Source organism: Rhinolophus sinicus, chromosome 2 (assembly GCF_057876585.1).
Source record: "Rhinolophus sinicus isolate RSI-liver-muscle chromosome 2, RSI-T2T, whole genome shotgun sequence".
Classification (NCBI taxonomy): domain Eukaryota; kingdom Metazoa; phylum Chordata; class Mammalia; order Chiroptera; family Rhinolophidae; genus Rhinolophus; species Rhinolophus sinicus.
This window is the reverse complement of record NC_142502.1, coordinates 168,991,319-169,017,956: the sequence shown is the minus strand read 5'-3', so window position 1 is coordinate 169,017,956 and position 26,638 is coordinate 168,991,319. Positions and strand designations below refer to the sequence as shown.

The window sequence follows — 26,638 nt, the reverse complement described above, 5'->3', positions numbered from 1 at the left end:
TTCTGTGTACTTTATCTGATTTAATCCTCAAAATAACTCTGAAGTAGGCAGAGCAGGTGCAATTATCATCTCCATTTTTCATGTTGAAAGTTTGTGAACCTTAGAAATTAGGGAGCTGGCATTATCTCATATAGCTTGTAAGTGCTGTGGCTGGGACTTGGACTCAGGACCTTGGCATCATAATTTTTAATCATGGTTGTTGCCTTTAAAATAGTAACTGCCTTTTTCTTCTACTATAATACAATTCTGGGCAAAATTAGTCACTTACTGAATATAGGATAAAAGCTATCATTTTAATTTGAAATTTGTTTTGACAGTCATACTTACTGTTCTTTATTTGAAAACTTGAATAGTAAATAATTTTTAGTATTATTTGTTCATTCAATTACTTATTTTTGTACATTTAGGAAAAATCATCTAATGTTAAGAATGAAAATGCAAGTGGTGCTCGTAAATCTGAAAATCTCCGGGGCTGTGACTTACTTCAAGAGGTGTCAGTCACAATTCGAAGATTTAAGAAAACTTCAATTTCTAAGGAAAGGTAACTCATTCCCTTTTCTTATTATTCTTCTAGTAATAAAAGTACATACAAAGGAAGACTTCCAGTAATCATACTGACACACACACACAATATTTTTAAATCTAACTTTTACTTGAAAATTTTTGTTTGCTTTCCATGTCTGTTATTAAGAACTTGTAATCTCAGTGAGGGTCAAGTTGTCTTTCTATTGCATTGGTTTATCTCTGGTGTCTATATACTACTTGGTATATACCAGTAATACAATATTTGTAGTATGAAGAAGTAAATAAATATAGTAATTTGAAGTTTTACTCACTCTTTCTGAATATAATACATTTTTGTAAAATTAGTTTCTTTTTAAAACTTTCTACATACCAAGTATTTCTTACATACGATGTTAAATCTTTTAATACCATAACATTAAATTCAGAGACCAACATTTCATTGTAATATATATGATTTTCAAAAGTTTTGTTTTAATTGTGATATTCATGATTTAAAATGAAACAGTATATGACCAACAGGTTGTGATAGTTTTAGTCTGTTTCATTTTGCTTGTTAATGTATTTATATTTTCTTTTTTGTAGAGTGCAACGATGTGCCATGTTACAGTTTTCAGAATTTCATGAGAAGCTTCTTAACACCCTTTGTAGAAAAGCAGATGATGGTCAAATCACAGAACATGCCCAGAGCCTCGTGTTAGATACTCTTTGTTGGTTAGCTGGAGTGCATTCAAATGGACCTGGAAGGTTAATAATTAAAAGATTTTACTTACCACTCATGCTTGCCCTTTGAATGTTATGATTGGAAGTTCAAGATGAATCTAAATGTTTGCTATTGTTTTGCAGCTCAAAGGAAGGAAACGAGAGCCTGCTTTCGAAAACACGAAAATGTCTCTCAGACATCGTACGTGTTTGCTTCTTTGAGGCAGGACGAAGCATAGCCCATAAGTGTGCCCGATTTCTAGCCTTGTGCATTAGGTTGGTTTTGTTTTGTTTTGATTTTAAGGTGAAAGTATACTTTGTTAGGTACACCTGCAGTTTGGCAGATGATCTTTTGTCACTAGTTTTATATGATCCTTGTTGAGTGTATGTATAACTTAAGCAAATTTTCAGAAGTTAATGAGGGTTACTGAAATTCTGAGAAATAATTTCGGGGTTTTTTTTTGTGTGTGAAAATGTCATGTTCAATAAATCTATTAATAAAAGAACTCTACTAGGCTTCTCTGCCTACTAGTAGCAGTTTGGGGAGTTTGTTAAGGAGTACTCCATCCCCACTCTCCATGGTTGTCTTTAGATCCTTCATCTGAGACCTAGTTCCCTGTTATATGAAAGTCTTACCAGGCTTATTTGTAAGATACTCCAAATCATTTTCTCTAGACCTTGAGATTCTAACTATGGGAATTGTTTAAAAGCTAATAGTCAATATTGACTGTACCTGCTTGTTAACCCTTTGATAAGGAGAATCGACCAGTGCATAAGAAAAGAGTTACAAAGGCCCTTAGTGTAATAATTTCTTCTGTCTTTCTGCATGTCCATAGAGCTTTAAGGAAGATTTTTCTTGTAATCAGTATAAATACATTTTTAAAGATTTTTAAAAGTACGGCACCATGTTTAGGTTGAATTTGGACCTTGAGTATCAATGTATTTAAATTTTTTCTTTAAAAATTTCAGTAATGGCAAATGTGACCCATGTCAACCAGGATTTGGATCTGTTCTCTTGAAGGCCTTACTTGATAATATGTCATTTTTACCTGCAGCTGCAACTGGTGGTATGTGAAATTAGTTTAATCACTAATAACTGTAGTCATAGGAAATATTTCACGATATACTTGGGATTATTTAGTAATTATTTTTTCTCAATTCTCCTTTTCTTCTGTAGCTTATCTTTTTAAAAGAATTGTTATATTCTGATTGGGCAGGTAATCACTATTCAGTAATATTGCTAGGAAAAAGTGGGAGAATCAAGTCTAAATAACAAGTTATCTTAATCCATATTTTTCTGTATTTCATTAAAATCATTGAGTTGTTTGGTTGTTTACTAACTATACATCAAATATCACAAACTAAAATGCCAGTAAGTACCAGATAGATGACATAAATAATACAATGGTCCGTGCATTTATTGTGTGTGATTGATAGGGACTATGGCCAACTGAAATTCTCTAAAAAGGGCCAGGTGTTTTTTTTCAGCACTGGAAGAGTGTAGAAATGCATTCAAGAATGAATGCGGTTCTGAAGTAGGAATTTACAAAACAGTCTCCAAAGCGTGTGTGTGTGTATGAAGATTTTTAAAAATTTTCAATGTTTTTTGCTATTTTATGCTGTTAATATGAAGCGCTATTGATTTGCCCTTTAAAACTTAATGTTATTTTTTAGTAGACATTTCTATCATTTGTCTTCAAAATAACCCATTCAACAAGTTGTCTCAATGAAAGAAATATATTTCACAAGGATTTGATCTTTGTGGTATATCAGGAAAAAAGCTTTCTGAAAGTTAGTTAGTGAATGTGTATTATATCAGTATCTTAATTTCGATAGTGTCTGTTTATATTTACCTTGAACATATATTGGATAAAACTATTAACTCTGTGATATAGAGTAGGATGTTTTGCACTTGGTTGCTCACATTAATATTTCTCTGTGTTTAAAACAATTTCTTAAAGATACTCTTAGAGATATAGCTTAAATTCTGGGTATACTTAGACATCTCAAATTTCATGAGTCTTAAAATACATTATCACAATTATATTTTAAGCCATGTTGGTCTGTATCTAACTGGAAGTATGGAATAATTCTACACATTTGGTAAAGTGTGCTATTTATAGCTTAATGCCATCCATTGTATTTGAAAAGTTTAGAACAGAGAAACACTATTTCGGGAAGGATGTCTTGAAGGCCCAGACATCTGTCCACTTTTCCAGCCATTGTAAAGTGTCCCTCACAGTCATCTTACGTTATTGAATACCTAAGTGACTTGTGGACTTGATATACTTCTCAAAAAACATGTTTGAAATTCTTAGTCATTGTCCTCCTAGAGTCCGCTGAGGAGTTGGTCCCTTTGTAAGTTGCAAGTTGTAAGAAAATCTAGGAAAAGGGAACACTGATAAATATATAATCTGAAGTTTTCTTTGTTAGAGAGAGATGAATGGAAGAAAACCTGATTTTTGTTGTCTTCAGGTTCTGTCTATTGGTATTTTGTCTTACTGAACTATGTTAAAGATGAAGACTTGGCTGGTTGCAGTACAGCTTGTGCATCGTTGCTTACTGCTGTGTCCCGACAGCTACAGGACAGGCTGACGCCAATGGAGGCTTTACTTCAGACAAGGTATTTAATATGTATAATGGCGAATAATGGGCCTTTCTGGACACGATGCCACCTTTGTACAGAACTGTTATGTATATTTGCTTGGAAACTATTTTTCTTGCAAAAATATATTTAATTTATACTTCACCTTTTCCCAAATGATATTAGCTTAAGGCTTCCTTTCCCCCTATGTTTTCTGTAATGATTTCCCTTTTACCAATTATGGAAATCCTAAAGATGGTGATTCAGAGGGCTAATTATATTAAAATATTTAAAAGTGGCATTTCCTGCTAATGGAAAAGGATTTAAAGTAACTTGTTTCTTGTTTCTGTTATTAAAACGTTGTAGATGGAATTTTGTAAGTCACTTACAGCCCTTACTTAGTATTCTTCACCCGCAGATTATCTAAGAATTAAACAATGAAATGAAAAATAGCTAAAGGTTAGATTTGAGTTCTTGCCCAATCTTCAGTATTTGAAGAACTCTTTTATTTAATACAATGATTTTGTAATCTGTTTAGATTGAAATTTTGATTTTGATGAAATTTTACTTAAACTCAAAGTCTTTGTACTTTCTGTTGAGTCAGTGTAGTGATTGAGGGGCGGTAGGGCTGCCTCATATCTCTCTTCCGGGCTTCAGTCTGCAGGTGAAGATTCAGTCTGGATTTATTAGCTGTCAGCTTATTCAAATCACATTTGTTGAGTCTCTGAACCATGTCTTTTACAGTATGGGTTTGCCCGGAATACAGTTGAGATTCACTGAATTTAATGGGTTAAAACTCGTTAGTATCTCCTCCTACCATGTATCAAACGTTTAAAACTAAGTAAATAGATAATTTGTTAATTAGATGGCTGACAGGAAAATTATTAGGACATTATTTTATTTTTCAGATATGGACTGTATAGCTCACCATTTGATCCAGTCCTCTTTGATTTGGAAATGAGTGGCTCTTCTTGTAAAAATGTGTACAACAGCAGCATTGGTGTCCAGTCAGATGAAATTGATTTATCAGATGTCCTTTCAGGTAGTAACTTCTTTTATTAAAGGAATTTCTGAATTTTCTATCTTGGATTTAAGCTACCATTGGCTTAATAAATTGTAGATACTACATTCTATCTTTATTTAAAAACTGAAATTTAGAACCTAACATTAAAATGTGTGAATCATTTAACTATTTACCTTTATTTCTTCACTCCCTCCTCAAAAATATCAAGGTTATTTTTGAAAGAGTTGTGAAATTTTTTTTGTGTGTGTGTGTGTTTTATTGCATCTGAGTATGACTTTAATACTCATGAGACTTTAAAATTTGATTATTTGTTGTAGTCTTTTCAATTTTATTTGGTGTGTCTTTGCTGTTCATAAAATCAAAGAACATGTTATTTCATAAGTCAAAAAATAAAATTAATATATGCTTATTGTAATAAGCAAAGATGAAGAAGAGTAATTTTCTGCATATACTGCCACACTCTTCTTAGACAAACTTTGTTGTACACAGTGTTACATATATCCTTGTATACATTTCTGAAGAATTGGCTCTTAGGATTGAATGTATAATGTTCTTTGTATAATCTTTTCAAGTACTAGAATTTGATGTCTATCTATGTTTGTTACATAAAGCAGTGACCATTTTCTTATTTGCTTCTATCTTGCTGAATTTACTGAAAGTGTTTTTAGTAAACCAAAAATGTTAGAAAATTTATTTGTAAACATATGAAGATAATTACCACCTTAAGTATAAGTGAAAAAAAAAAAAAAAAGAAATATAGAACTATAAATAAAATCTAAAATTCCTCAACTCCAATCTCTCTACTCTCTTAGGTTACCACTTACTGGCCTGTTACTTGCCTTTTAATGACTTGTGCTGCCTTGGGTATATGCTTCTGTTTGATGATTTCACCTCTGATTCCTTCATGTCAATTTGTCTCTACTGAAGTAACACATTAATTTATGAGTGGAACTCAGAGGAGAGGTTAGAACTAGATAGATAAGATGCCTTCTGTATACCTTAGGATAGAATGAGATCCATTATGGGAGAGCGTGTAAGGAGAAGACCATAAAGCTCAGGCCAAATGGAGTTAAATATGCAAGGCTAGCCACACTCAGTATAGAAAACCCAAGAGAAGGGACTTATATATCATGTGTCTGCATATGACTGTCTCATCATTTTGCTCCTCACCATTTTGTTCCTTCTGCAGTGTTCCTTTTCTCAGTTAATGGCATCACTGGCACAAAAGAAATCTGAATGTCATACTTGATACCTATCTTTCTCATCCTCCACACTGAGGCTATCACCAGATCCTATCTATTTCTCCACCAATGTGTGTTTCAAATCTGCCTACTCTCTGATCCATTGTGATCACCTGATGACAGTCCAAGACACAGCAGTCATCTTGAACCTGGACTACAATAATAGCTTTCTAACTGTTCTTTCAGCATCTGTTCTTGCCTCACTTTAGTGCATTCTCCATATTGGCAATGAGTATGATCATTTTTAAATGTAAACCTGATCACCTTACCTCTCTCCTTGAAATACTTTTCATGTCTTCCCATTACTCTGTAGTCCAAAATCTTTAACATATGAAGTCTTGTTTGATCTGGCTCTGTTTCTCTTTCCACTGTTAGTCTTCTTTCTCTGGCCGAGTGAGTGTCAAAATGTGGTCAGTCAACCCCCTCAGGATTCCTAAGATCCTTTCAGGGGAATCCTGTTTTCATGATAGAACGCTGTTATTTGCATTTTTTCATTGCATTTACTTTTGTACTGATTGTGCAAAAAGCATGATATTCTCACTACGCACTTGCAATAAAAAATATGCCAGTTCATTTTTACTTACAAATGTCCTTAATGAAGCTATAGAAATTGGTGATTTTATTAAATTTTAAACTCATGAGCACTCATGTTTTAAATAGTCCATGATGAAATGGAAGTGTGCATGAAGCACTTCTGCATACTGTAGAGCCATGGCTTTTTCAAAGGAAACACACTTGTATAGTTGTTTGAGTTACAAGCTGAACTAATTGCTTGTTTCATGGAAACCATTTTTATTTGCAAGAATGATTGACAGGCAACATATATTTATTCAGACTTGATTATTTGGCAGGTATTTTCTGAAAAAATTTATAGGAAAAAGCTGTCAGTATCTGTCCAACTGATAGTATTTGTTGCCAATGTTAAAAGTACAGCTTTTAAGCAAAAAAAAAAAATTAGAATTTTGGAAAACGTGTATCCACCACAGTGAGCTTCACAGCTTTCCAATACGTAAAGGTTTTTTTCTGATGGGCTGTGATGTTAGTGAGTGTCATTTTATGATATTATATAATGAAATGTGTTAACATTTGGAAGATCTGTATATAGTGGTGAACCAATATTTTCTAAATGATCAATGCATGATGGCATCATGCATGGGTAAAAGATTCTTTAAAAGTACAAGATAGACCGATTAATCTTAGTGCAGTCGAGTTTGAGAAGTTCACTGATAAGGTATCAAATATCATGTGGCAATTAATCGCTAAGAATACTGCCGCTTGTCAAGTTTTCAAATATGTAGGGTTATTAAAACCTTCATTTTCAAACTACATATTTGTTTTGGGTTGGGTGTTTTTCATATACGTCTACAAAAACAACATATTGCAACACATTGTATGCAGAAGCAGATAGAAAAATCCAGCTACTCTCTGATAAGCCAGATTTTAAAGAGATTTGCAAAATGTAAAACATTACACTCTTCTCATTAAGTTATTTTTGTTTTAGAAGACCGTTATTTTTCTTTAGTTTTCCATTTTTATATCTAATGAGTTTATTACTGTTAAGTGAATTAATATTTTAAGTTTATCTTAAAATTTCTATGCTATGTATATATAGATCTACATGTATATCTATATATCGAAATATAGATCTATATATAGATATATAAATATATCAACATCCAATATATGTCTGTGTATATATATATGTTTATATATATATATATATATATACACACACACACACACATACACACACACACAAACACACACACACAACCAATATAAATGAAAACTCTTTAGAGTTCTTAATTATTTTAAAGATATGAAGAGTGGTTTTAGGATTGAGAAATGTTCCTCTGATTGCATTGTTCTTTCAGTTCCTCTAATGTGCCATGTTCATTCCTAGTGGAGAGATTTCATTCATGTTATTTTTTCGGCTTGTACTCCCCTGGCCTAATGGAATAAATACGTAAAAATCTCTTATTCTTCTCATAAATCTCATCATCTCATCATGGAAGTATTTTATTACCCCTTTACTTAGACTGATTTCCTCTTAACTTATCAGTCCTTGGAGCTTCTCTTAAGTAAAACAGCACTTTTTTTAAAGTTTAGTTCTGTTTAATGCCTAGTAACCTATAACACAGAATATGTGTTTCATGAGAACAAGGACCTGTCCTTTTAATTTTGTATTTTCTACATCTTGTTTTAAGTACTCAAAATATTTTTTTAACTCTTATGTCAGACTCAGTGCTGGCACCACTGGGACTTTAGAAAACAAGGTTTTGGCCAATTACTCTTGCTTTTCAGTTAGTCCTTCAGATGTTGAAGACAGTTTTTCTGTCTCCCCATTCTTTCCATCTTGAGTTTCTGTTGTACTTTATCTGTTAATTCTGTTTGAAGTAGTGCTAACTCCAGAAAATTTGGAAAGTACTGAAAATAACCCCTTCCCCCCATACCCACATACATTCTTAATTCTTTTGTCCAGTCTTCTTGCCGTGGTTTTATTCACATAGTTGTAACCATCCAATTTTTTTTTTACTACTACATATGCTAACTTAAACTATTTCTATCATTATAAAGTAGTATGCCTCATTCTAGAAAATTGATAATATATATACATTATAACGAAATATTTATAGATAAATCTTGTTAATATTTTGGAATGTTTAGTTTTTACTTTGTGTCATATTTATACTGTTGATGTCATAGAATGTATTCTGATTTTATGCATACTTAACAGATTGGGCAATAGCTAATGTAAGTAGCCGGTTTATTATTTTTTTCCTCTTTAAAATCTAAATTACTTGTTACTGTTTCTTGTTAATGTGAGTGGACACTGAGTTGCTTGTATGCAGCTCTGCTTTTGTAGCAAGGAAACTAGTATCTCCTGTTTGTGAGTTTTCTTAATACCATGTCCATTGTTGAAGCACTGTGTGAGGTGAGGGTTGTGTGTTTATACATCTCTCCAATTAAAATTGGAGTAGCACTATAATTCTTAATAGGATTGTCTTTTAAAGATTAATTCACATATTATAACTCTTGTCTCTCTTCTGTATTAGGAAATGGAAAGGTCAGTAGTTGCACAGCTGCCGAAGGTAGTTTCACATCTCTCACTGGACTTCTAGAAGTTGAACCCTTACACTTTACTTGTGTGTCAACTAGTGATGGAACCAGAATAGAAAGGGATGATGCAAGTACGTTTACTGGTATATACCATCTTTTATTATATACACTCTTTATTGTATATTATATGCTGTAATAAATATAAAGTGACATATAAGTACTTAAATATCAGCTTATAGTATATGTAAGTTCTTTACTGTCATGTTAAATAGAAAGTTATAAATAGGAGGGACATTTTGGGGGAAAATCATTAGTAGTTTTATATTCTTTTTTAAGTCTCTTCATAGGTTTTTTTTTCCCAAACCTTTGGTGCACTATTTTAAATCTTTTTGTTTTTATGTGTGTGTGTGTTTTTAGAAGCCTTTTAATTTATAAAATATTGAACATAATGAAAATAGATGAGAGCATACAGTGGACTATATTTCCATTGCTCAGCTTCAGTAATCATCAGTTGATGATCAGTCTTGTGTGTAGTTTTAACATCATAATGTTTTGTTTCTTGCTTTAAAGTTAAAAGTATATTTGGTGCAGTGTCTTTGAGAAGGGTGAGGTGAGATGAATAAAGAGGGAATACTATTTTTCCAGCTAGTTTAAAGCAACTTTGGATATATGAACCTGTATATGAGTATATTGAATATGTGGTGTTGTTGATGTTTTAAATGGATAATCAGTGGAAAATCTTATTTTGTATACCTGTGTTTAACATTTTAACAGAAAGTAAGAAAAGTTTACTTGAGGAGCCATAGAAATTTAGTCTTGCCCTTGGCTTCAGAATGGCAAAAAGTCTTAAAAGGAACTTAGCAGTTCTTCATTTGCGTGTCTTTTTACTCAGAATCATCTTGTATCTTCCAACGGGAGGAGTAACCAGTGAATGAAATTCATGGCTTATATAGTTATGATGAGAGTTTCACTTTAAAATGAAATTAAAATCTAATATTTCTTTAATGTGGAGATGCCACAAGGAGCACAATTTATTTGTGTTTGCTTTCTTGGACTATTCTAGTCATTTTTGTAGAAACATATATTTATACTAGAATAGACATGCTATGATAGAAATTGAATTTTCAGAGAACTCTTTAGTTATAAATTAGACTCTTTCTTTGGACAGTCATAAAAATAAGGATCTAAGAGTTTTATTTTAAGAAAATTTACATGTTTGAATAAGTATACTTTCATAAGGTATAAAATTTAAACAGGTAAAAATTTAGGCTTGAAAAAAGAAATGTATTCCTTCACATTCCTCACCCATTTACTCTCCTGCAAAGGAAGCAATGGAACCAACTTTTTTGTGTGTCCAAAGGTGGTCTTCTTTGCCTGTACAAACAATCACCTCTGTATTCCACCCAGACTGAAATCACCACCAGCAGAGGGATTTTTATTAAATGTTAGAGCAAACTCTTGACTATTGATCATAAGGTGCTAGAAGATGATTGTGGTTTCTCAACTTCCTGTTTAGGATTTTTGTGTTGAAACATGTTAATTGTGAGATATAATTCCTAATAGAGAAAAGTGCAGAAAACGGTTGTATAGCCCAAAACACAAGCTGTCTACCAAATCAAAAAATATTCCTAGTACTCTAAAAGGTGTGGTCTGTCTCCATGCCCTTTATTTCTCCCTCACTCTCTCCAAAAGGTCAACATTGTCCTAACTTTTTGAGTAATCATTTCGTGGTCTTTGTTTCTTCGTATAATCACTTAATTATGCATTTCTGAGCACTGGTTGAGTAGGGTCTGTATAATATAAAATTGCATTTATATATTTTTGGTCTGCCTTCTGTTCAATGTTATGAATGTTAAATTCATATCATTGCATATATGTAGATAGTTGGTTCCTCTTCACTGCTGTTTAAGATTCTGTTGTCTGAATAAAATAAAATTTGTGTATCCACTATTTGTTTGTGTACTGTCAGTCGACATTTGGGTTGTTCTGTTGTGGCACTATTAGTAATAATGGATACACTGTTCTCTTGGATACGAATGGGGAACTTGATTTGCTGCTTCATAGGGTTGTCATTTGTATATTCAACTTTAGTAAGTAACATAAAGAAATGCACTTCTTAATTTCCAAGTACATGATGAATTTCTAGTTATCTTCTTTTTTATTCCTATTTAAATTGCTTTGGGGTCAAAAGAAATACTTTGATTATCAATCTTGCAAAATATGATAAAAATTGTAGTGGGTCAGCTTTTATAAATATTCCATGAATATTTCACAATGATGTTTACTCAGCATTTGTTGGTGAAGTGTATGCTATATATCTATTTGGGCAAGTTTGATAATTATGTATTGATTACTTCATCTACTACTTAGTTTTTTCAGCTAATAAAATTTGTTAAATTTTTGTCACTGTACCTGTGGATTTGTTTATTTTAGTTTAATCAGCTTTTATGTTATGCATTTTGGAACTACCATACAAATTCAGAATGGTTATATCTTTCCTGTGAATTGAATCTCTTATCTTTACAAATTATGTCTTTATTTTTGAGTGCTATTTTTCCTAAAAGTAATTTGTTTGTTATTTGTATACTTTACACCAGCTTTTGGTTACTATTTGTATAGTATATATTTTTCCTTTTTTTTAGTTTCCACTTTCCAGGGTCTCCTTATATTTCAGGCATACTTTTAAAGTCAGCATGTAGTTTCCTTTTTTTAATCTACTCTGATACTTTTACTTTCAATGGCAAAATTTAATCTACATTTAGTATAATTACTTACATATTTGTGTTTAAACCTACTGTGTTTTTTATATATCCTATTAGATTTCTCATCTTGCCAGATTCTTCTTTTTCTCTTATTTTCTTTGGTGATTATATTTTTATTGGTCTATTTTTCTACTTTTTACTGGTTTTAGCATTTATTCTAGAGATCATAGTATACACATATCTTTGACATCTAGGAGTCCAGTTGCTATTTTACCATTCAGTGCAAATATCTTGAACCTTTTTTTATCACCTTTCCAATTTATATGGCATTGTGATTTTATATCTTAGTTTAGGTGTGTTTTGATTCCCCTAATAATTATTATAATAGTTTTTATATTCAGTATTCATTTGTATTTATCTCATAATTCCATTTCATTCCTCTTTATTCCTTTCTTTGATTTTGAACTTTTATCTGGTATAATTTTGTTTATGGCTGAAAACTATCCTCTAAGATCTCTTATTTGTACTTGTCTACTGGTGAATTAACTTAGTTTTCTTGGAAAAATTTCAAATATTTTTTGAATAATTAGATGAGCAAACCACATAGCCATTATTCAGATTCCAATAGTATTGATACTTTTCCACATTTCTTTTATCTGTTTTCTTTGCTGAAGTACCTCCAAACAAATACTAGATATTGTATTACTTTTATGTCTATATAATAACAGATACGTACCTTAAACAATATGAATATTTTTTTAACTACTGATGGCGATTTTTCATAACTGTCTAAATTAATTATAAGTATGATGCACTTTTATCAATCAAATTAGCATAATCTGATGCTGTCGTCTAAGTTTCAATACATAGTTAAATTTATCTGTATATCACAGTAACATTTTATATTTAGTTTATTTGGATCAAGAGGTGTTATTTTCATTCTTGAGGTATATTTTCACAGTGTAGAATTGTATGTTAGCTATTATTTTTTCTAGCGATTTACATATAATCTTGTTTTTTACCTTGCACACTATTTTTGTTAGACATCTCCTGTCTCTCTTATTATTCCTCTTTTAAGGTAACTGTCAGTACTCAAGCTGTTTATGAAATTCATTCATATTCATTCTATCTTGCTTATGTGATTCACAGAGTTTCTTGAATCCTTACTTGAAGGTATCTTCCATCAGCTATAGAAAAATCCCAGCCATTAGTTGTTCCAACATTGCTTCTGCCCCATTTTCTGTCTTTTTGTGTTTCCAGTTTCATATATGTGACACCTCATTACTGTAACTGGCATAATTTTCAATTTTTTAATCTCCTTTTACAATGGGTATTATTTTCTAATTCATCTTAGTTGACTATCTCTCTTGCTATGTAATCATTTATGGGTAAAAAAAACCTATCCCCCTTTCTCTCTACTGCAGTGTTTGTTGCCTTTGTTAAAAGTTATGTGTCTGCTATGTGTGTGGATCTATTTCTCTTTCATTGGTTAGTTTGTCTAACCTTATGCCAATACCTCATTTTCTTAATTATTGTAACTGTCCATCAAGTCTTTGAATCTATTAGTGTAAATCTATCAACTTTGGTTTTCTTTCTTTTTTGGTAATTTAAAATATTAATATAAAGTTTTCACAGTAGTAGGTAATCATCACCACTATCTAATTCCAGAACATTTCCATCATTCCAAAAAGAAACTCCATAGCCATTAGTGGTCTCTCCCTATCCCCCTGCCTGTCCTCCCAACGCCTCCCTGGTAATCATTAATCCATTTTGTGTCTCTCTGGATTTGCCTACCCTGGACATTTCATGTAAATGTGGAATCATACACTAATGTGGACTTTTAGTCTGCCTTCTTTCACTTAGTATAATGTTTTCAAGTACCATCCATTTAGCATTTATCAGTAGTACATCATTAGTTTTTATGGTCAAATAACATTTCATTGTGTGGACTTAGCACTTCTTAAAAAAATATGGATATACCACATTTTATTTATCTACTCAGCAGTTAATGGACGTTTGGGCTCTTTCCTCTTCTTGGCTTTTAAGAAAAATACTGCTGTGAACATCTTTGTATAAATTTTTGTGTGAATGTATGTTTTTAGTTCTTTTGGGTATATACTTGGGATTGGACTCATTAGCATTCCTTTTATTAAAGATAGTCTTTCTTAAAGATTCTGTGTCTTTTGTGTTTCCATTTTCCCCCAGCTTTATTGAAACATAATTGACATGACATTAAGCAAATTCAAGGTACACAATGTGTTGGTTTGATACATTTATATATTGTAAAATGATTACAGCCATAGCATTAACTAATACCTCCATCCTGTCACATAATTACCATTTCCTTTTTGTGGTGAGAACATTTAAGTTCTACTCTCTTAGCAACTTTCAAGTATATAATACAGTATTATTAGCTGTAAACAACATGCTGTACCTTTGATCTCTGTATTTCCATTTAAATTTTAGAATCAGCTTGTGAATTTATACACAAAAAAACATTATTTTTTAATTTTGGATTTGAATATAAATCAGCTTGGGAGAATTGACCAAATCTTAATAATGCTGTGCCTTGTAGTCTGTTAACATGGTATATTCTTTAGTATATGTGGGTCTTCAATTTCTCTTGGTGATGTTTTGTAGTTTTCAATGGAGACGTTTTGTACATACTTTTTAGATTTTACCTAGCTATTTGATTTTTTTATGCTATTATAAGTGATATTTTTCTTAATTTTATTTACATTCTTTTGTTGCTACCGTGTTTTCCCGAAAATAAGACCTTCCTGGCAATCAGCTCTAATGTGTCTTTTGGAGCAAAAATTAATATAAGGCCCAGTCTTATTTTACTATATTACTGAGTCTCATATAATATAAAGTAAAATAAGACCCGGTCTTACTTTACGTAACATAAGACCTGGTCTTACTTTACTGTAAGACCCGGTATAATATAATATAATATAATATAATATAATATAATATAATATAGGACTGGGTGTTACATTAATTTTTGCTCCAAAAGACGCATTAGAGCTGATTGTCCAGCTAGGTCTTACATTTGGGGAAACACTAGTGTACTAAAAATATAATTGATTTGCATATATTTATATTAACCTTATATCTAATGACATTGCTATGTTAATTTGCTAATTCTAAATTTAATTTGTAGATTCTTAGGGATTTTTTAATGTACGTAATCATGCCATCTGTTAATAGAGTTTAGTTTGTTTTTCTGATTGTTTTATCTTTTATTTTTTTTCTTACTCTGTTATGCTTCGTAGGACGTCCTGAATTATGTAATAGAAATGGTGATAACAGTCAGCTTTGTCTAGTTCTTACCTCTATATTTTATATCTAGTTTTTAAGGCCTTTAATAGGAAATAGAAGAGGGTATTGAAAACTCAAGAGTGTGCAAAAGATTTCAAAATTAGTTTTGTGGTAGCATGATGACTTATTTTCCTTGGATTGTTTATAGTGACAGTTTTCCCATAAACATTATTTGGGCATTAGATTTTAAAGTCAGTAAAGGACTAAAGTACATATGGTTAATATTGAAAATAGCTTAAATTACCCCTATAGTACAACATAAATGCTTGATTAAGTCTAATAATTTTCCTTCTGGAGTTGGGATTAATAGCTTTTGGCTTTGGTGGAACATACAGGGAGCAGATGTTTTTCATTTTGGGGCACATAGCTTGTATGAAATATGATTGCTCTTTCTTTGACCAAGCTTATATAATTGAATTTGTGTAAGTTCAAAGAGGTGTGTAGTATGGTGCACTGTAATAAATGTGTGTTTTTTTCTTTTAAGTTGAGGACATTTTTAATTGTAAGTTGTTATGCACAGTTTTGTTGTTATTGCTATCTTGTTGAATGCAACTTAATTTTTTTGTAGTTTATTTGAATGCTGGCATAATCTAGCCATTAGAATAGGCTGTCAGATTACCTGATTTTTTCCTCTATTCAAGTATTTGAGCAAATTACTTCTTTCAACTTTAGATTCATTATCTATAAAATACATAACATTAATACATACCTATGTGCCAGTGCAAAGATTAAATGAGTTGATGTAAGTTCCGTTGTTAGTACTGAGCCTCAAATTGAGTTCGGTTTCATATTGCTGTTGGTTCTAATCCTAGTTTTACCACTCTCAGCTCTCCAGGGTAACTTCTCTGAGCCATTCTTTACTTAATCAACTAAAAAGCAGAATCATAGGGTCCGCCCCTCAGGGTTGTTTGTCTGTTAAATGTAGTCATTAACTAAAGTAATGCCATGTGGTAATGCACACTAAACATTTGCTGTTACAGTAGCGGTTGTCTTTCCCAAGTATAACTTTCTAGTAAAGGCCTGTTAAAAGCATTAATACTGTTGTTAGATTTGGCTTCTGCTTTTTGTTTTCTACTGACCTGTTTCACTGAGTTGTGAAATAGTTGTCATCTCAAAACTTTCCCAGAATGTTTTCCACAAATATTGATAAATACTTAATGGGAAAAGAGTTCTTTTATAAAGCATATTTGAATAACATTGAAAAGGAAAGTCAAAAGAATTTTTCAACTTGTAGGATTTTATAGACTTTTAATGATAATGTTCATGGGTAAGCATTATGTGCTGGACTTGATTGTGCACGGGACACGCTTTTCTATCCATATTAGTGTTCTGGGGAGAACATGGTAGGAAACTGCTTTACATATTATTCTATGTGGGCCAGCCTCTCTGTTTAGGCTGTGCTTTAAAATGAGGAAGTAGTGTTACCAGTCTTTTAAAATGATGTTCTTAGAATTAAAGATTTTTTTGAGCTTTTTCAGGGCAGGAGAAAGAATTGTTGCTTGTAAGAAATCTTAGTAAAGCAAATTTCATTTTATTTCTTATGCTCAAATTATATGATAAAATTACTCTCATTTTGTATTTTTATTTCAGTCATATTAAATGAAATTTCTATGCTGCAAATATTTTTAAACTTAAAAGTATAGTGACCAGTTTTTCTTTGCTATAGAAGTCATTTCTGGATCCCTTAAACTTGAATACTATTATTATCAACATACATTTACTGTTAAGATTCCCTTATTTATACAGTCTAGATTCATGTCTTTCAAAATGAAAATGAACTATAGTTTTAGTGTCAAAATAGGATAATACTTTGAATATTTTTCTCTGTGTACCTTTTCTTTATCCTGTGTTTTTCTCCCCCTTATGCCAGTGAGTTCCTTCGGGGTTACTCCTGCAGTAGGTGGACTATCATCTGGGACAGTTGGGGAAGCTTCGACAGCCCTGAGTTCAGCAGCCCAGGTAGCTTTGCAGTCTCTCTCTCATGCAATGGCTTCAGCCGAGCAACAGCTACAGGTGCTGCAAGAGAAACAGCAGCAGCTTTTGAAGCTTCAGCAACAGGTTGGAGACTATTTGGCTCTTTGTTCATGCTGTCTCTAAACTTCAAAAGCTGAAAAAGTACTGTAAAAATGATCATTATTTTCATAAAGGAAAGTAGTTTGATCGATCTGAGCTAATCATTTTCTACAAAAATTGAGGTAACGTCTTTGTGATATATTTAAATATTTAAAAATTATGTAAATGCATTTTATTTGATACATAACTTAGGGAATATAATTGATACTTTTTTTTGCAATCTTTAAGTAAAATCCATTCTTACTATGTTTAAACATTCTTGGTCAAACATTACAGATAGTTACCAGTTAACTATTGTTATTGATTGAACAACTTTACATTTAAAAAACATTTAAAAAACTCGTTAAATTGATGTGAATTAAAATTTAGTAATAATGACAAGTTTTGGAGATTTCATCGTGGTCTAAGTGCAACTTAGGAATTCCAGGTGACAGATTGTATCAGGTTAGGAAACATGACAGTTCACTTCCTGTTATTTGTTTTAAAGAGAACTTTGTTTATTTATTTACATTTAATTGTTCTGCTTCTTTTGCACCTTTGCTTTGAGAAAGTCCTAGTTCCTAAATACTCAGGAAATTTTATATCAAATATTTAACAAAGTATGTATAGCAAGGAAATAACCCATTCGTGTTGTCCACTTTGTATTTAATTTCATTTTTATTTAACGAGGATCCAGTTTAATCATGCTTATCTTCATCATATATACCCATGTAGTTCCCCACAATTGAGGTAGGCAAGGTTAGTCTATATTTGTTCCTTTTACTTCTTTTACAGAAAGCAAAGCTGGAAGCCAAGTTACATCAGACAACAGCTGCAGCAGCTGCAGCCGCGTCAGCAGCGTCAGCAGCATCAGCAGTAGGTCCTGTTCACAACTCTGTGCCTTCCAACCCAGTGGCAGCCCCTGGATTCTTCATTCATCCATCTGATGTTATTCCACCCACTCCAAAAACAACACCACTTTTTATGACTCCACCACTCACACCACCCAATGAAGCAGTTTCCGTTGTGATTAATGCTGAACTTGCACAACTTTTCCCAGGCTCAGTTATTGATTCCCCAACAGTCAATCTTGCTGCACATAACAAAAATTCCAACAAGTCCAGAATGGTAAATTATTACATTTTAAGTAGGCGTTCGCTTAGATATTTAAAAATAATTTGTAATACACGTTAACTTTAGAAGGCGGAATTTTGTTATACCAACTTGATAAATTCGATTATTTTTTTATAAAATACTATAGAATGTCCATTCGGAAATGAGACTTAATTTGATATTATGGTTACTAGTTTTTATAGCACAAGAGTAATATCAATGTAGAGTTATACTTTTTTCTTTTCTAGAATCCACTTGGTTCTGGTCTAGCCCTTGCAATTTCTCATGCTTCACATTTTCTTCAACCTCCACCTCACCAGTCCATTATTATAGAGCGAATGCATTCAGGTAATCTTTGACTTCCTTAAAATATTGTTCTTGCCAAGTCTCTTGGCCCTTTGAAGACTTAATATTCTGTAGTTTGATTTCTCTTTGCAATTAAATCACGTTTGCTCTTGGGTAAGTACGTTTTACTGAGCATAAGCACTATAGAAGGCTCAAGACATGGCTCACCAAGTTGAAGGGAAGAATGCTGCTGAGTAGGTTCACTAATTGTGTCCAAACAGTGGATTTAATCTGTATATGAGTCTTGCCTGTTGAACATTATTAACATCAATATTAACATAAATATTTGCCTCCAGTGTAGCTGCTCAATTACCATTACACTAGAAATTAAGCTTAAGTAGTAGTCTTAAGATGAGCATTCTGGTATTGGAACTGTTTCTTGAGAATGGCAGACAGAATTAACTGATAATTATACCTGAGTAAACTTAATAACACTTCATGGTGTCTGGATAGTTCAGTTTACCTAAGCTTGTACCCTCTTACAGTCCTACTAACTGAGCAGCATCAGAATTCAACAGAATCCTTAGGCATGTTTTCTAGGGGGAAGTATATGAATGTGGTGCTTATTGTATCACTTTTCATTGTATAAGCAGTTGAACCTTATTTGCTCTATTGCAGTGGACAGTTTCCTTTGTGGAAGAGGGAGTTTCTTTTAAAAAGTTGTAGTGGTATTTTCTACCCAAGTAATCATTCATTCGTAACGTTAGTGTTTATAACATTTAAAGTGAAATTTGTTGTTGTACACTCTTATGAAATGTGAGTAGTTGTTTACACTCTGATTTTTTTTTTTAAATGGAATTGACTGTGGCACATTAACCCTCTAAGTAGGAGAATTATATTTGTTGTTTAATAGCTTTTCTGTTTAGGAAAGTATTGGTAACTGCTTGTTTTCTTTTAAACCAGCCCCCATCAAGAATAGCGCTAGTCCTGGAAGTTTCACTTAGTTGGGTTCCTTTGCTGTAAATTGTAGAAGATAAGGTTACTAGCTACCCCTCACCCTAACCCAATAAAAAAGAAAAAAAATTAAGACATTATTAAAGATCCTGCTTACTGTTTCACTAATTGAGCTTGTTCCTGAAATGTGTGTGAAATGAGGGGTGCAAATTTGCTCTCTCTTTCGTTCCTCTCAGATCATTCTTGCCTTTAATTAGTGTGAGCATCTTAACTATGCTGAGTGTGATTCTAGTACTTACACAAAAGACATACTACGTCTTTAGTGTGGCCCTTAAGAGGAAGTCATCTACTTTATCTGGTTCTGAGCTGAGGAGACAGTGATGGATCAGTACTGGGGGAAAACATTGAGATAAGCTGTCTTCATTGGAGAATCTCCCTAGGGGATTTTTTAGTGCAAGAATGACTACATGATATTTTAACCTTATACTTTTACTTTGCCTTTTAACCCCGATGTAAAATGCAACTCTGAAAAGTGAAACAAGGCTACTAAAATCAAGTAACACATTTTGGTATTAATGTGTCTAGTTGTGCAATTAAAAAAAAAAAAAGACCAAGTGGCTGAAAGAAGAGTAGATAGGTATTTTATAGAATTAATCTATGTACTATTTTTGCTGATTTAATTTTTCTTCTAATGTTTTAAATTAAGCATATATATACAGTTGATTTCCTTTATAGTAACAAAGTTAGAATTGTGTATTTTTTACTTAAGTTCTAAGTTTTGGAGTTCAATCTCACCTAGATTGAAGTTTCAGAAATTTTAAGATGAGTGTTCCTAACTTTTTCAGTCTATCTTTTGGTTAATTGATGTATGGTATTTTTGGTCAACTGTTGCTTTCTCTCTCATAGGAGCAAGGAGGTTTGTGACCTTGGATTTTGGCAGACCGATTTTGTTGACAGATGTATTGATTCCCACTTGTGGAGACTTGGCCTCTCTGTCAATTGACATTTGGACATTAGGAGAAGAGGTGGATGGGAGGCGATTGGTAGTGGCAACTGATATAAGCACCCATTCACTAATTCTTCATGACTTGATACCACCCCCTGTGTGCAGATTCATGAAGGTAAAGAACTTCAAGAAAGTGAATTGATCTGCTTTCCATGTTTCTGACAAGTTATGAAAAAATATTCAGACATATAATTAAAGTGTAACTATATCTTTTTAAATGTATCACTGAGATTTTTGTTGTTGCAGACGGGTGTGTATGTATATTTATAATTTTTCATTTCAGATCACTGTCATTGGACGTTATGGAAGTACAAATGCCAGAGCCAAAATCCCCTTAGGATTTTACTATGGTCATACTTACATATTACCTTGGGAGAGTGAACTGAAGTTAATGCATGATCCTCTAAGGGGAGAGGGAGAATCTGCAAACCAACCAGAAATTGACCAGCATTTAGCAATGATGGTTGCTCTACAGGAGGATATACAGTGCAGGTTGGTAGAAAATTGCAGTATATTTTAATCTTATTGAAACCCTTCATTATTTGTAATGTCTTGCATATATTTGTCAAAAAATGTCTTTTCATAAATGTATAGAAAAGAACAGAAGGAAGTAATACACTAGCATATTATAATATTTAATAACATTAATATTTTGTGATTAAATAATTGGCTTTTTAAATTTTGTACTTAAACCAAATGATTATTTTTAATGTTTGTGTTAACATGTTTTAGAAATTTAGTTTTTAGTGTATATCTGTACATGTACGTCAAAGAACATTACAGGGATTATTTTATTTATTTTTTTTTACTTATAGGTATAACTTAGCTTGTCATCGATTGGAAACTCTTTTGCAAAGTATCGATCTTCCTCCTCTCAACAGTGCTAACAATGCACAGTACTTCTTGCGAAAACCGGACAAGGCAGTTGAGGAAGACAGTAGAGTTTTTTCCTCCTATCAAGATTGTATTCAGCTACAACTTCAACTAAATTTGGCTCATAATGCTGTGCAGAGGCTCAAAGTAGCTCTAGGTGCAAGTAGGAACATGTTGAATGAAACATCAGATCCAAAAGACTTAATTCAGACATCTTCCACAGAGCAGTTACGTACTATCATCAGATATTTATTGGACACCTTGCTAAGCCTTCTTCACTCTTCCAATGGTTTGTATTTGGCTTAAATAATTGAAAGATTGGGATTATATTTCATGTGATCTTGTTGCGTATTTTGTTGTTGATATTTTCTGGGTATTGTTAATTATTATATCCTTTCTAATGTATTTATGAAATGTGTTCTTTAGGTTAGCTCATTTCCCCCCCCCCATATTTTTGGTTTTCATAAATGAATTTTTGATCGTTTCTTTTCTTGAGTTTCGGCTTTTGATATCCCACAGCACTGTGTTACTGGCAAAATAATAAATATTGTTTAAAAGTGCAACAGTGAAAACTGTTAATTGCTAATCTAATACAGAGCTGTCATTTTCTAGCCAGTATTATACATGCACACACAAATACACATACAGCCATCTGATACACCCAACTGCACATACAAGAAATATAATGGATTTAAGTGCTTACTCTTCTCTTCTTCAAGTATTTAGCAATTAACATTTTGTATGCGAGGAGTAAGTAAATGAGTAGCAAAATAAATGGAATATAATTGTATACTGATTCCTGGTAAGAGGAAAACATATTTAGGCATGCTGATTTTGATCTTACAGCATACAGTTAAATAGGAAATTTTACTACTTTTCTTTCTTGTAACAGGACACTCTGTTCCTGCAGTTTTGCAGAGCACATTTCATGCCCAGGCCTGTGAAGAGCTTTTTAAACACTTGTGCATCAGTGGAACCCCAAAGATACGGTTACATACTGGACTTCTGCTTGTTCAACTCTGTGGTGGTGAAAGATGGTGGGGTCAGTTTCTCTCCAATGTTCTTCAGGAATTGTACAATTCGGAGCAGCTTCTCATCTTCCCGCAGGATAGGTAGGTCAGAAAGTATTGCACTTAGTTGTTATTATGATTTATACTTATTCACAGTCAATGTTCAGGTTTGGAAATCTTCTGTATGTGTATACTGAGTGTGGAAAAATGAAGCATGTCTTCAGAGTTTGGGGAATGCCCAGTGAAGGGCATATTGAAGATTAGGCATGATATAACCAGACTACATTTTTTGGTTTCCTACTTGAATCTGTGGCATTTATAGATCTCTGTTTACAAGTGTTTTGTATCAGCTCGTGTTATTCTATGTTAAATGTATTTTTTTGAGGCTGTGATAAAGTTTTCTCTGCCTGATTTTTTGTGGATAAAGTTAGAAAATACAACTAATAGATTAAAAAAGAGCTAATTTTAACATCATACCTCCAGAAATCTTGCTGTCATTACTCTATTCTGTCATTACTCTATTCAATTTAAATGTAAAGTATATCCTTCTTTATTTATGTAAAAATTTTTTATTTATTTTGAACAAATTAATTTTTTCACAATTGTGGATATTAGAAGTTAGAGATCAAGTGTTAGCAGGGTTGGTTTCTCTTGACTTGCAGGTAGTTGTCTTCCCTTTTTGTCGTCACATGACTTCCCTACTGTCTTTTTTTCAATTACAGTTGACATTCAGTATTATTTTATATTAGTTTCAGGTGTACAGCGTAGGGGTTAGACATTTATACAATTTATGAAGTGATCACCCCAATTCGTCTAGTACCCACCTCTCTCTATGTATAATTAATACATTATTGACTATATTCCCTATGCTGTACATTACATCCAGCCCCATGACTATTTTGTAACTATCAGTTTGTGCTTCTTAATCCCTTCACTCATCCCCTCACATTTCTCCCATCTGACAACCATCTATTTGTTCTCTATATCTATGAGTCTGTTTCTGTTTTGTTTATTTTGTTCTTTTGATTCCACATATAAGTGAGATCATATGGTATTTATCTTTATCTGTATGAATTATTTCACTTAGCATAATATTCTCCAGATCTATCCGTTTGTTGCAGATGGTAAGATTTCATTCTTTATGACTGAGTAGTATTCCATTGTATATATATATACCACTTCTTCATCTAGTCATCTATTGATGGACGCTTCAGTTACTTCCATATCTTGGCTATTGTAAATATGGTTGCAATGAACGTAGGGGTGCATATGTGTTTTAAGATTAGTGTTTTGGATTTCTTTGGATAAATAACTCAGAAACGGAATTACTGGGACATAATGTAGTTGTATTTTTACTTTTTTGAGGAACCTCCATACTGTTTTCCATAGTGGCTGCACCAGTTTTCAATCCCACCAACAGTGCATGTAGGTTCCCTTTTCTCCACATTCTCGCCAAGACTTGGTTTTTGATTTATTGATGATAGCCATTCTGAGAGGTGTGCGGTGTTACCTCATTGTGGTTTTAATTTGCAGTTTTCTGATGATTAGTGCCGTTGAGCACCTTTTCATTTGTCTGTTGGCCATCTGTATGTCCTCTTGGAGAAATATCTGTTCTGGTCCCCAGCCCATTTTTTAATTGGATTGTTTATTCTTTGGAGTTGAGTTGTATGAATTCTTTATAAATTTTGCATGTTAACCCCTTATTGGATGTATCATTGGTGAATATCCTCACCTGTTCAGTAGGTTGTCTTTTCGTTTTGATCATGGTTTCCTTTGCTGTGTAAAACCTTTTTAGTTTGAGATAGTTGCATTTGTTTATTTTTTCTTTTGTTTGCCTTGTCCAAAGAGATACTAGAAAAAATATTACTAAAACATATTACTGTGTCCCAGTTTCTTGCCTGTGTTTGCTTCTAGGAGATTTATGGTTTCAGGTCTTATATTTAACTTTTTAAACCATTTTGAGTTTATTCTTGTATATGGTGTAAGAAGGTGGTCTAGTTTAAATTCCCCCCCCTTGCCCCCCCCCCCCCTCCCTCCCCCCCCCCCCCTTAAGCCATTGTTCCTCAGTCCGGTTGTGTAGGACACAGCTCCCTGGCCCATGCTGGTGTTATGAGCCTTGTGCTCCCCCTGGCTGAGGCAGTTGGTCGCCGGCGGATCACAGCAGCTCACGCTGGCTCTCGCCAGCTCCCGGCCGCTCACGATGGCTGCCGCCCACTCATGCTGGCCACTGGCTGCTCATGGCAGCACATGGTAGCCCTCGGCAGCCCGCAGAAGCTCACAGCATCCCATGGCAGCTTACCCCAACCTCCCCAGCTGCTCACGGCAGCCCAGCTCCAGGGAGACCTATTGTTCACAATCTTAGCTATAGAGGGCGCAGCTCGCTGGCCCATGTGGGAATTGAACCAGCGACCTCGGCATTAGGAGCACAGCGCTCCTACCACCTGAGCCACGGGGGGGGGGGGGGGGGGGCCTCTAGTTTCATTTTTTTCCTGCATGTTATTTGTCCAGTTTTCCCAACACAATTGATTGAACAGGCTGTCTTTGCCCCATTATATATTCTTTCCTCCTTTGTCATAGGTTAATTGACCTTATAGGCATGGATTTATTTCTGGGAGCTCTATTCTGTTTTATTGAGCTATATATCTGTTTTTATGCCAGTACCATGCTGTTTGATTACTATAATCTTGTATTATAGCTTGATATTAGGTAGCGTGATACCAACTTTGTTCTTTTTCAAAGTTGCTGTGGCTATTCGAGATTTTTTTTATGTTTCCATATAAATTTTTAGATTATTTGTTCTAGTTCTGTGAAAAAATGCCATTCGAATTTTGAAAGGGATTGCCTTGAATCTGTAGATTGCTTTGGGTAGTATGTACATTTTAACAATGTTGATTCTTTCTGTTTTTGAGCATGGTATATGCTTCCATTTATTTGTATCTTTTCAGTTTCATTCTTTAGTATCTTATAATTTTCCGAGTACAGGTCTTTTACCTCTTTGGTTAAATTTATTCTTAGGTTTTTTGTTTTTTGTTTTGGATGTAATTGTAAATGGGATTGTTTTCTTAATTTCTCCTTCTGATAGTTCATTATTGGTATATAAAAATGCAACTGGTTTCTGAATATTAGTTTTGTATCCTGTTACTTTAATGAATTCATTTATCAGTTCTAATAGTTTTTTGGTGGACGCTAGGATTCTCTCTATATAGTACGTCATCTGCAAATAATGACAGTTTTACTTCCTTTCCAATTTGGAAGGCCTTTAAATCTTTTTCTTTTCTGATTGCTGTGGCTAGGATTTCTAATACTGTGTTGAATAATAAAAGTGGTGAAAGTGGACATCCTTGTCATATTCCTGATCTTAAGGAAAACGCTTTTAGCTTTTCACCATTAAGTATGATGTTAGCTGTGGGTTTGACATATATGGCCTTTATTATGTTGATGTATGTTCCCTCTATTCCCACTTTGCTGAACGTTTTTTTCGTAAATCGATGTTGGATTTTGTCAAATGCTTTTTACTGCATCTACTGTTATGATCATAAAGTTTTTATCCTTCATTTTGTTTATGTGCTATATCACGTTAATTGATTTGTAGATGTTGAATCAGTCTTGCATCCCAGGAAAAAGTCCTACTTGAACAAACTGTATGATCTTTTTAATGCATTGCTGAATTTGGTTTGCTAATGTTTTGTTGAGGATTTTTGCATCTGTTCATCAGGGATATTGGTCTATAGTTTTCCTTTTTTTGGGGTGATGTCTTTGTCTGGTTTTAGAATCAGGGTAATGGTGACCTTGTAAAATAAGCTTGGGAGATGTTCCTCCTCCATAATTTTTTGGGAATACTTTGAGAAGGATAGGTGTTAATTCTTCTTTATATGTTTGGTAAAATTCATCTGTGAAGCCACCTGTCCAGGACATTTGTTTGTTGGGAGTTTTTTTATTTCGTTAGTAGTAAAAGATCTGTTCAGATTTTCTGCTTATTAATTCAGTTTTGGAAGATTGTGTGTTTCTTGGAATTAATCAATTTCTTCCAGATTGTCCAATTTGTTGGCATATAATTAATTGTTTATAATATTATGATCTTTTATATTTCTGTGGTGTCAGTTGTCACTTCTCTTTCATTTATGATTTTATTTATTTGAGTCATCTCTTCTTGATGAGTCTGGTTAAAGATTTATCAATTTTGTTTCTT

At 33.1% G+C, this 26,638-nt stretch overlaps 1 protein-coding gene across 18 annotated transcripts in view; it reads left to right on the top strand.

Moving 5' to 3' along the window:
• Positions 1–26,638, top strand: part of BIRC6 (baculoviral IAP repeat containing 6) — a 203,621-nt gene that overhangs the window by 68,228 nt on the left and 108,755 nt on the right. For 6 of the 18 annotated variants that reach the window (XR_012496300.2, XM_019741694.3, XM_019741691.3 and 3 more), the window contains 14 exons: positions 408–541; positions 1,108–1,269; positions 1,369–1,500; positions 2,194–2,291; positions 3,700–3,847; positions 4,717–4,850; positions 9,130–9,276; positions 17,027–17,214; positions 18,004–18,336; positions 18,570–18,669; positions 20,467–20,681; positions 20,850–21,058; positions 21,382–21,728; positions 22,332–22,551. Coding sequence is in view for 17 of the 18 variants with exons in the window: in XM_019741694.3 (XP_019597253.2) it covers positions 408–541; positions 1,108–1,269; positions 1,369–1,500; positions 2,194–2,291; positions 3,700–3,847; positions 4,717–4,850; positions 9,130–9,276; positions 17,027–17,214; positions 18,004–18,336; positions 18,570–18,669; positions 20,467–20,681; positions 20,850–21,058; positions 21,382–21,728; positions 22,332–22,551 (2,567 nt within the window). In the remaining variant the exon portion in view is untranslated. The remainder of the gene's footprint in view (positions 1–407; positions 542–1,107; positions 1,270–1,368; positions 1,501–2,193; positions 2,292–3,699; positions 3,848–4,716; positions 4,851–9,129; positions 9,277–17,026; positions 17,215–18,003; positions 18,337–18,569; positions 18,670–20,466; positions 20,682–20,849; positions 21,059–21,381; positions 21,729–22,331; positions 22,552–26,638) is intronic. The other 12 variants (XM_019741699.3, XM_074331869.2, XM_088796221.1 and 9 more) reach the window with 6 other exon arrangements.